Here is a 12,137-nt window from a genome sequence, read left to right as displayed (position 1 = left end):
TTCTTCTTTTGTCATTCGGTAATTGGACAAATGCATTAAAAAATCTTGGTGCATCTCGAGGGTATAAAACGTGACTTTCCTGAAATAAAAAGGTTACCAGCTAATTTACTTCTTTTAGTGCAACAAAAAGTTCTCTCAAAAGAAAAAACTAGCCCGCAGTATTGTTTTCCAAGTGACTAGTCAAAGACTCACCGCCGAGTAATATGGCGGGATGGATATGATCTTTTCATTCCTAGCCGGAGACCTCGAGTTTGGACCATAAAAATTAAAAAACTTACCAATGTAGATTAGGGAGCATTTTCCTCTTTGATAGGTCCTATATGATGGGGATTAGGGAGCGCTTCCCTCTTTGATTGGTCTTATATGGTGTGAATCTTGATTAATCGAATCAATATATACGAGATAGTAAAGTTGTTGCCATGTGATCAGGACGTCAGTGGTTCGAGCCGTAGAAATAGCCTCTTGCAAATGTAGGGTAAGACCGTGTACAATAGACCCTTGTGGTCCGGCCCTTCCCACAAATCTCGCGCATAGCAAAAGTTTAGTGTATCGGACTGACCATAGTATATACGAGATGGTTAAAATAAATACCGGTCAAATGCTCAAAATAAGCCACACCTTTAAAAACCTATAAGTGAATGAGTGCATCATAGTTTGGAGTGAAAAGTCTGAAAGCCACAACACATTAGCGTTGATTAGGAAAATATCAGATTGAACCAATTATTTTCTGCTTTGATACTAGATATTTGATTCATTATTTTAGGAAACTTGCAATTTGGTGTGAGTAGTCTCAATCATTTAGGCATTCTTGTTGTTACTGCTCCACTAATTAATGTTTCTTGGATTTGTCATAACCCGGTCTTCTTTTGCTTCTGTTTGGGCAGTTGTCAACTTTTGTTGGGCTTGGATCTAACGTAGCTGCAATTAATGCTATTTCAGTAAAATTTCCAAATGTGGGGTCTTTTTGCAATTTTCACTTTTAAAGTAAATTTGCATGGCTCTTCTTCAAAAGCTGCTGTTGTCTTGAGTTATATCAACTAAAAGTAAAGCCATCACTTTCGATAGCTACTCTTATTCTGCTTCCATTTAATAGCATAAGTGCTTCTTTGCTATTTTCAGTAAAAATCCTCTGCTATCCTCGTGTCATATTAAAATTTGGAGCAATAAATAATCCAATCCAAATTAGCACTAAACGACTAAAACATTCTATTTTTCACATTGACAAAAGCAGTTAGACAATGGAGGAAGAAAAGCTTAGTGCATTCTGCAAATCTTCATACCATCTTGACTTGGTGAGATTTTTATTTACTGCTTAACCTTTTTTTTCCTAAGCAGAGTCCTGATTTTACTCCTTCCCTTGCTATAAAATTTTCATTATGTAATAGTACACTATGCTACAGAACTATACAGAAGAGAAGAAAGACAATTACCTGGCGGCAGACAACATGATTCTTCTAATGAAGAAGTTGATGTAAGAAACTTGTTTATGGATTTTCTTTTCTTCTTTTTGAACTTGTAAAAGTTTACCTGAATGTTTTTAAGGTGATCATTTGAGGAAGAAATGTTAGAGGTTTTTTTTTTTATTTAAGATGAAATAGTTTTAAAATGAGGGTGAATGGGAAATGGAGGAAAAATGAAATTTTTGAGTAAAATTTTAAGTTTTCCCCTCTTGACAATGAGACATTGTCCCATATTGGAAGAGGAAAAGATTTTTGGTGGGTATATATATAATTGCTCTTCTTGTAGCTCTTAAAGAGTTAAGAAGAAAGCAAGCCTCGCGCCGTCGTCGTCGTTGTTCGCTCGGCTCGGCTTCGGAGAGGGTGGAGGGTCGTTCATCTTCAAAACTGACTGCTATAAATATGTGCAGCAGCTGTTGAAGAAAGATACGTTGAAGAAAGATACACAACACAAAAACTGAAAACGCTCAACTTTGGCTATACATTGCACTCCTTCCTCTCAGCATTTCCATACGATTTTCTGAGTTTCTACTTCTTTGTTCTGCATTGTTTTAACTTCAAACAAAGCAACTGTAAGTTTGATTTGTTACCGAATTTTGTATTCGCTGAAACACTGGGGTTTGAAGTACCGCTACACCAGTGTGTGATTCGTTCTATCCTGGGGGAAATAATCCATAACCTTGGGTACTAGGAGAGGATTAAATTCCTTAAGGAAACACTGTGAATTCAGTGGGCTCGAATTAATTACTGTTTCATTACGATAACTTATATTTCCCAGAATTATTATTTACAAATACAGCAATATTGGCGGGACTAACAATCTTAAGGAATTTAAATATTTATTTCTGTATTTGTGTTATTCTTATTATTCTGTAAACTAAAACCTTTGTGGTTTTGTGTACTCCCATTTTGGAGAGTAAAGCCTTCGTGGCGTTTTGCTGGAGATTAAAATCTACGTGATTTTTACTCCAGTTTGAAAACGTGTATTAAACGTTTGTTTGTGTTATTCTTTTACAGAAAAAAATAACGACTGAAAGCGAAAACCAAGTTGTTCCAACGGTGACTGCCAACGCATCGACAAGCCGAACACCGGAGTTGGCACCGGCAGAAAAACCCGAAAAATTTTTCGGGATTAATTTCAAGCGCTGGCAGCAGAAGATGTTCTTCTACTTAACTACGTTATGTCTACAGAAGTTCATCAAGGAAGATGTTCCTGATCTGCCAGATAAAACTCAAGAGAATGAACGCTTTATCGTGATTGAAGCGTGGAAGCATTCTGATTTTTTATGTAAGAATTATATTCTTAGCGGACTGGATGATAATCTGTATAATGTATACAGTGGCATGGAGACGTCAAAAGAATTGTGGAATGCGCTTGAAAAGAAATATAAAACTGAAGATGCCCGGATGAAGAAATTCGTTTCCGCAAAATTTTTGGACTACAAAATGGTAGATAGCAAGTCTGTTATTACCCAAGTTTAGGAATTACAAGTGATTATTCATGATTTATTTGCTGAAGGTCTTGTCATCAATGAAGCATTCCAAGTAGCAGCAATGATTGAGAAGTTGCCTCCGTTGTGGAAGGACTTCAAAAATTATTTAAAACACAAACGAAAGAAAATGTCCCTTGAAGATCTCATTGTTCGGTTGAGAATCGAAGAGGACAATAAAGCTGCTAAAAGGAGAGGCCGTGGAAATTCAACAATAATGGGAGCAAATATTGTTGAAGATAACAAAAAGAGGAAGGAGGCTTCTGGTACGAAATACAACCCAAGCAAAAAGTGGTTCAGTGAAAACTGCTACAACTGTGAAAAAATCGGACACAAATCTACGGAGTGTCGTGCTCCGAAGAAAGACAAGAAAAGGGGAAAAGGAGTCAAGCAAACATGGTAGTAAAGCATGATGATGTTGATAACTTGTGTGCCATGCTTTCTGAATGTAACTTGGTAGAAAATCCTAAACTGTGGTGGTTTGATTCTGGAGCCACTCGCCATGTTTGTGCAGTTAGAGAAGCTTTTGCTACTTATGCTCCTGCTGGACCCGGAGAGACAGTTTATATGGAAAATGCTTCAACAGCAAAAGTTGAAGGATATGGGAAGATATTTCTGAAAATGACTTCTGGCAAGGTCATGACTTTGAACAATGTCCTTCATGTTCCCGAAATGAGAAAGAATTTAGTCTCTACTGGACTTCTTGTTAAGCACGGTTCTAAGTGCGTTTTTGTGTCCAACAAGGTTGTCATAAGTAAGAATGAAATATTTGTAGGAAAATGTTACCTCACTGAGGGCCTTTTCAATCTAAATGTAATGGTTGTGGAAAACAATAATAATATTTCAGCTTCTTCTTACTTACTTGAGTCAAATGATTTATGGCATGTACGTTTGGGTCATGTCAATTATAAAACCTTGCGGAAAATGATTAACTTGGAAGTACTGCCTAAGTTTGAATGCGAAAAATCAAAATGTCAAACATGTGTGGAATCTAAGTATGTTAAACATCCTTATAAGTCAGTTGAAAGGAATTCAAATCCTTTAGAATTAATTCACACAGATATTTGTGACATGAAGTCAATACCATCTCGCGGTGGAAAGAAGTATTTCATAACTTTTATTGACGATGGTACTCGATATTGCTATGTTTACTTACTGAATAGTAAAGATGAAGCAATAGACGCATTCAGGCAATACAAAAATGAAGTTGAAACGCAACTTAACAAGAAAGTAAAAATGATAAGAAGTGATAGGGGTGGTGAATATGAATCTCCTTTTGAAGAAATATGTTTAGAATATGGAATTATTCATCAAACAACAGCCCCTTACACGCCCCAATCTAATGGGATTGCGGAAAGAAAGAATCGCACATTAAAGGAGATGATGAACACGTTGTCGATAAGTTCTGGTTTGCCATACAACTTGTGGGGGGAAGCCATTCTTACGGCTAATCGAATATTAAATCGAGTGCCCCATAGCAAAACACAATCCATTCCATATGAAAAATGGAAAGGAAGGAAGCCCAACTTGAATTATTTTAAAGTGTGGGGGTGTTTGGCAAAAGTGCAAGTTCCTAAATCCAAAAGGGTAAAGATAGGACCGAAAACCGTTGATTGTGTTTTCATAGGATATGCGACAAATAGTAAAGCATATCGATTTCTGGTTCATAAATTAGAAAATCCCGACATTCATAATAATACGGTTATAGAATCAGATAATGCTGAGTTCTTTGAAAATATATATCCGTATAAAAAGGAATGTGAGTCGTTTGGTGAAGGATCTAAATGACCTCGGGAAGAAACAAAAGAAAGTACATGTAATCAGGAGGATCCAAGACGTAGTAAACGTTAAAGAACGTCTACTTCATTTGGACCAGATTTTGTGACTTTCTTATTGGAGAATGAGCCTCAAACATTTAAAGAAGCTATGACTTCTTCGGAATCATTGTTTTGGAAAGAGGCAGTCAATAGTGAAATAGAATCCATATTGAACAACCATATATGGGAATTGGTTGATCTTCCTCCTGGAAATAAACCTTTGGGTTCCAAAAAGGATTTTTAAGAGAAAAATCAAAGATGATGGCACTATTGATAAATTCAAGGCAAGACTCGTAGTCAAAGGGTATAGACAACGAGAAGGTCTAGACTACTTTGATACATACTCTCCAGTTACAAGAATTACGTCCATACGGATGTTAGTAACATTAGCTGCAGTGTATGGTCTTGAAATTCATCAAATGGATGTTAAGACGGCCTTCTTAAATGGAGAGTTGGAGGAAGAAATTTACATGGAACAACCTGAAGGGTTTGTGGTTCCAGGTAAAGAAAAGAAAGTATGTAGACTTGTTAAGTCTCTTTACGGACTAAAACAAGCACCCAAACAATGGCATGCGAAATTTGACCAAACAATATTATCAAATGGTTTTAAGATAAATGAACGTGATAAATGTGTGTACATTAAAAATGTTCCAAATTACATAGTCATTGTTTGCCTATATGTGGATGATATGCTGATAATGAGTAATGACATTGCCAACATAAATGCTACTAAGCGTATGCTCAATAGCAAGTTTGATATGAAAGACTTGAGAGTTGCTGATTTAATTTTGAGAATTAAGATCCATAAAACTCCTCAAGGTCTGGCATTGTCACAATCTCATTATATTAAGACAGTACTAGAAAAATTCAAGCACTTGGGCTTTAAAGTTGCAAAGACTCCAATTGACGTGAATCTTGCATTAGCAAAGAATAAAGGCCAAAGCATATCACAATTGGATTATGCTCGTGTGTTGGGATGCTTAATGTATATCATGAATTGTACACGACCAGATATAGCTTGTGCTCTAAGTAAACTGAGTCGATATACGAGCAATCTAGGCCAATCTCATTGGATGGCAATGAAACGAGTTTTGGGATATTTAGAACATACCCAGAACTTTGACTTGCACTACAGTAAATTCCCTGCGGTGATTGAGGGATACTGTGATGCAAATTGGATCACCGGTTCAACTGATTCTAAGTCCACGAGTGGATATGTATTCACTATTGGTGGAGGAGCGGTATCTTGGAAGTCATCCAAACAAACATGTATTGCCCGCTCTACAATGGAGGCTGAATTCATAGCCTTAGATAAAGCCGGTGAAGAAGTTGAATGGCTCCGGAATTTCTTGGAAGACATTCCATTTTGGCCCAAACCGTTGGCACCAATATGCATACATTGTGATAGTCAAGCGGCAATTGGAAGGGCTGGGAGCGTTATGTATAACGGTAAATCTACGACGAAGACATAGAACCGTTAGGCAATTACTCTCTAGAGGAATTATCACGATTGACTATGTAAAGTCAAGTGATAATGTGTCGGATCCACTTACAAAAGGCCTAACTAGAGAGGTAGTTGAGAAATCATCAAGGGGAATGGGGCTATGGTCGAGAACAAGTCATTGTGGCGGTAACTCTACCTAGAAGACTGGAGATCCTAAGATCTAGGTTCAAGGAGATCAAACAAAGTCATTAATGACGGTTCAACATTGTCAAATAAAATTTTAGTCCGTTCTCGTGATGAGACAATGTTCAGTACCAAGAATAAAGCATTAAGGCTTTTTAATAATTTTTAAATTTGATACGGGATATATCAAATAGTGTATCTACAGAATGACACGTTTAGGAATCACCTATGTAAGTGTGAAGTGTTAGCCGCTTCAAGGAGAACTTTGTAAGGCACGTTCTCTACGCACTTATGAAACCAGGCGGTATTCATGGCTGAAACGAACACAACAATGAGAGCCAAAGACGGTTAAGGATCGGTTGTGTGACTTATGGTTGTCTAGGTATACACCAAAGTTCGACGGTTCAAAGATATCAAATCTACCGATTGACCGAGTATATCCGACATAAGTTCACTACGGAAAGTTCAAAGGAAAACCTACTTATCCAGATGCGATTAATCCTTGCTTGCAAATCACACAGTTTTTTCATGCATACTTCCGTGATATAGCCATTCCCCATTCATGTGGGGGATTGTTGAGGTTTTTTTTTTATTTAAGATGAAATAGTCTTAAAATGAGAGTGAATGGGAAATGGAGGGAAAAATGAAAATTTTGAGTAAAATTTTAAGTTTCCTCCTCTTGACAATGGGACATTGTCCCATATTGGAAGAGGAAAAGATTTTTGGTGGGTATATATATAATTGCTCTTCTTGTAGCTCTTAAAGAGTTAAGAAGAAAGCAAACCTCGCGCCGTCGTCGTCGTCGCTCGCTCGGCTCGGCTTCGGCTTCGGATTTTTGGATTTGGATTTGGATTTGGTCAAATGATCGATTGATTGATTAATTTTTTGGACCGAATTTATTTGTTAATAGTAAATATTAACGTAAGATTATCCGCATTTGTAACAGATATGTTCCAATCCGTGTATTGACCACCACTTGCAATAGCAGCCGCCTAATGCTCTTCCCACTATGGCCAAGTGCTTGCTCCACAAGCTAGTGCATGCTCCACAATGGAGGGTGGAGGGTCGTTCATCTTCAAAGCTGACTGCTATAAACATGTGCAGCAACTGTTGAAGAAAGACACACAACACAAAAACTGAAAACGCTCAACTTTGGCTATATATTGCACTCCTTCCTCTCAGCATTTCCATACGATTTTCTGAGTTTCTACTCCTTTGTTCTGCATTGTTTTAACTTCAAACAAAGCAACTGTAAATGTGATTTGTTACCGAACTTTGTGTTCGCTGAAACACTGGGGTTTGAAGTACCGCTACACCAGTGTGTGATTCGTTCTATCCTGGGGGGAAATAATCCATAACCTCGGGTACTAGGAGGGGATTAAATTCCTTAAGGAAACACTGTGAATTCAGTGGGCTCGAATTAATTACTGTTTCATTACGATAACTTATATTTTCCAGAATTATTATTTACAAATACAGCAATATTGGCGGGACTAACAAGAAAATAAGTACTACAAGTAATATTTCTTTGGGGTATGTTTATTATGACTTTCCAACCGAGATAAGAATTAACCCAAATAGCCGCACACCTAATCTTTTAAATAAATAATAGCTGACGGATATATAATATATGTATAACTGTGTATAATAAATGCATACTGGCTAGAAAGTAAACATTGAATCTGACCGTCTATTTGTGTAGCAATTCCTTTCCGAAAATGACTTATTTTCTAGAAAAATATTTCTGGACAATACTTTTTGGAAATAAGCAGTTACTCCGTAGAGATTGATAATGGTATTAGCAAAACGTGTGAGGGTTTTGATGAAAATTTTGAGTGACAAATATTGATAATAACATCTAAGTATTAGTTAAAGAAGTATGTATGAAGTTAAGAGTTAAACAATTATGCAGTAAAACGACTTCCGCCCAAAAGTGAAGGAAGTTATTTTCCTTCTTTGGTGAAAATATTTTCACTGGGAAATATTTCTGACAAATGACTTTCTGATTCATGACTTTCTTGTTTAAGGAAAAGAAAATATTTGTAAGTCTGAGAACTGAACTAGACTGTTAAGGGGAATTGAAATGCTATCTGAATTGTTCTGTCTTTAATTAATCAAGCTTTTGTTTAGTAACTTTTCTTGCTTTTTCCTATTTTCAGCCTGCTCATGAAGATCTGATTAGAAAAATTTCTCTTCTAGAGCTGGATATTATGTGTTTGGAGAAGCATCTCCTTTCAATGTATCGAAAAACATTTGGCAAGTGCTTAGAATCACTGTCGAAAACTAATTCAACTCCCAATGAAAGGAGACTTTCAGAACTCAAAGAGCAAAATGGCAAGTCAAAGGAAAATCAAATGACTAATACTAGTCCTATTTTACCACCTTTGAGTAATCCAATCAAAGAATGTGATGACACAAAAAAACTAGTTGATTCTACCATTTTGAGATGCCATTCTTCCCTATCACATGCTGCTTTTTCCTTCAGAGCTTCACCTTCAATTGCAGCTCTTGCTGAGGCTGTAGACTCATATCATTCCTTGCCTTTATCAATGCTGGAGGTAAGTAATGATATAGAAAAACAACCATCTCATTAATTTTTGCAACAATCTCTTGTAACTACTGCGCAGAATACATGAACTAAGTTTTGTTAATATGCATTGTAGAGTAACTAATAATTGAAAATCTTATCATGTTGCAACCAGCACGCTCAGCTGTCAACTTCTAATAGGAGTCTCGCGGAGCATTTTGTTATCAGTTGTTTTAATAATTATCATGGCTCGCCAAGCCAGCTTTCAGAAGAAATGATCAAGTGCATTTCAGCCATATATTGTCAGTTTGCTGATCCGCCTTTCTTTGGCTATGATTTAAGTTTGTCTCCCATCTCAGTCTCATCATCGTTTCCCTCAAGCTCAGGGTGATATCCAGGGACAGCAATGCAGAGAAAATTCATTTTCTGGTTCTCAGGTGCAAGGGCTGTGTCGAGATAGCCAGAGCTTAAATGGTGTAGAGCACATGCTAAAGCAATTTATAACTCAACTTGTAGTTTGTATAATACCTCTTCACATATAAGCCATCAAAATTTTAAGGCTGAATATATACGAAGATACCTAAAGTTTCCACGATTACCTCAAGCTCGTGTTTGCTTGTAAGTTTTCGTAAGTGGAGCATTGACTTTGATACCATGTGTAGGTTTGTGGATAGTAGCTCCAGCTGATACCACTTACTAAACTCTTCATAGGTACATTTAGATTAACATTATGATGGACCACACCCAAGTAGAATAATAGACGAGATGACATTTATTAAAAAACATTAACATTATGTTGGACGAAAGCATTTGGAAGGAAGGATAGAAGAGGCGAGTCATTGTACTGATTTTGAGTTTCCCTTTCCTTTTGCTTTCCGTTCTAAAGAAACAAAGCCTAAGTGCATCTACATGACTACATATGGAATTTTAATGTTGATAGCTTTTATAAAATGTGGTCTACATCAATAAGTTTGCGGAGTTGTACAACTTTTGCAATTCTGAATAGTCTTGAACTTTCCAATGCAGGTATCTAGTCTCAAAGTTGGAAGAAGTTGACCCTAGGAAAATGAGACATGGAGAGAAACTATCTTTTTGGATTAATGTCCACAATGCACTAGTGATGCATGTAATATTTCTATAGCTAAGAGTTAAGAAATTTTACTGTAAATTCCTGCTTTATATTAAAATGTAAAAAATTATGAACCAGCATTATATATGTTGCAGGCATTTTTGGTTCATGGGATTCCAAGAAGTAATCTTAAGAGAACATCTCTACTTCTTAAGGTAAGAAGATTCTGTTTGATATACCTGGAAAATAGTTGCACAGTAAGTGGTACTTAGAATAAAATTTTCATGTTTCAGGCAGCTTACAACATTGGAGGGAATACAGTAAGTGTAAATAGGATTCAGAATTCTATACTACGATGCCAGTTGCCTCGTCCTGGTCAGGTAAATTCAGTTCTTAATTCTGTAATAGTAAGTTAAAGTCACAAAACTATTTTCTGTAACAGTCAAGTCATCTGTATTCCCTCTTTGGTTTCATATGTATTATTTAGATAATTAATTTGTTAGACTTTGTGTCTCGTTTGAATGGGGCTTATTGGAGCTAATTTTGCCTGTAGTGGCTTCAATCTTTGTTCTTTACTAAATAAAGATTTAAAGCTGGAGATGCACGAAAGGGATATGCAATAGAGCATCCAGATCCTCGCCTACGCTTTGCTCTCTGCTCAGGAAACCATTCTGATAATGTGGTATGCACTGACAAAAACATTACTTAGTATCTTATTACCTTTTCGTTCAGCCAAACTGTCCTTTTCCTTTTCTGCCTAAAACTAATGGTATCTTGATCGATAAGAATAACTGTTTTCTTGATTTTATACCTATATGTTTTGACTTGTTATTCCATTATATGTGTGTAGCTTCGTCTGTACACATCGAAGAGAGTGTTCAAAGAACTAGAAGTGGCTAAAGACGAGTACCTTCAGGCAAACATAAGGGTACACAAAGAACAAAAACTAGTCCTTCCAAAGAATGTGGAATCTGATATTAAAGAGATAAATTTGTGCCCATCTGGTTTATTCGAAACAATAGAGCAAGCATTACCTTCTTATTTGAGGAAGAAAATTCAGCAGCCCGAGCAACGAAAGTTGTGGAAGAAAATTGATTGGATTCCTCACAACTTCACTTTCCGCTACCTTATTTCAAGTGAATTGGTTGAGTGAGTTTCACAGTCTCGCGCCTTTCTGATTGTCGTCACTGTCAATGGTTATGAATGTCAGATGAATCACAATCAAAACCTGTTGAATAGCAGCTTTGAGAAAAAGTAACTTAAGATCTGGAATATATTAAAGGGGTTATTCAGATTGAGAAGTGGTTCAATTTAGTGAACTTTCTTGAGCTGGTTGTCTAGTGAAGTGCCATAATTGTCATTCCTAATGATTGTATCCTCATTTTCCCCTTTTTGTTAGAGTTTCTTTGGTTATAGTAGCTCTAAATAGATCAATGGTATGCAAAAAGCCAAAAGGTACTATAAAGCAAGTGGTATTATAAATTATGAAGACCATTTCTGGTTACTTTTTTTTTGCTTGTTTGAACCAAGGATGTAAGCTTTATTTCGGAGTTACATGAATGAGGCCCAAGCAGTGAACAGAAGATGTGGAAACCACAACCCCACAAGTCACTTTAAGTAGTTGAATGGTATTCAGTTACAAGACTAAGAAATGTGCAATCTGAAAACAAGTACTAACAAGTTTGTACAAACTAAGCGAAATTTGGACACCTCTCTCAGCTAGAAAAATCTAACAAGCATCACCAATGCATAGTAGAGATTAATCTAAAAAGCTAGCTTCTCTTCATGTCTCATGATTTCCCTTGGATCAACTTATTGTTCAACTTTGAGACGAGATGCCTGCATTGGCAAGCTGAAGGCTGCCCAACGATTAACAAAAAAGGTTACACTAAAGCCCAAAATTTGGTTTTGTACTCGAAAGTATTTAACTTCAATGTTCCCTTACTCTTAAATAGATAATTTGTCACGATTCGTGCAATGGAGTCTTAAATCCCATTTTTTTTAGTTCAAAATCATATATCAGTAAGGTATAAGTCACAATAGTATGTTTTTAAAACTTGACTATGCAAACTACAAACTGAAGTTATATTAGGAAGAGTACTTGCACTTCAACTATTATAATAAACTATTTTTAAACTTTTAATTCAACC

The 12,137-nt window shown here is 36.4% G+C and overlaps 1 protein-coding gene across 1 annotated transcript; it reads left to right on the top strand.

Annotated features, from left to right (window-relative positions):
- The first annotated feature begins 1,033 nt into the window (after positions 1-1,033).
- Positions 1,034-11,451, top strand: LOC107815192 (uncharacterized). The gene is made up of 8 exons (XM_075238050.1): positions 1,034-1,292; positions 1,401-1,471; positions 7,338-8,949; positions 9,945-10,044; positions 10,143-10,202; positions 10,281-10,367; positions 10,541-10,669; positions 10,838-11,451. Exons 4-7 carry the CDS (start codon positions 9,985-9,987, stop codon positions 10,568-10,570), a joined length of 237 nt encoding a protein of 78 aa, XP_075094151.1. The 5' UTR covers positions 1,034-1,292; positions 1,401-1,471; positions 7,338-8,949; positions 9,945-9,984; the 3' UTR covers positions 10,571-10,669; positions 10,838-11,451.
- The last annotated feature ends 686 nt before the right edge of the window (positions 11,452-12,137 follow it).

Source organism: Nicotiana tabacum, chromosome 19, assembly GCF_000715075.1.
Source record: "Nicotiana tabacum cultivar K326 chromosome 19, ASM71507v2, whole genome shotgun sequence".
Lineage (NCBI taxonomy): Eukaryota > Viridiplantae > Streptophyta > Magnoliopsida > Solanales > Solanaceae > Nicotiana > Nicotiana tabacum.
The sequence above is the reverse complement of the archived record's forward strand: the minus strand, read 5'-3'. Positions and strand labels throughout refer to the sequence as shown.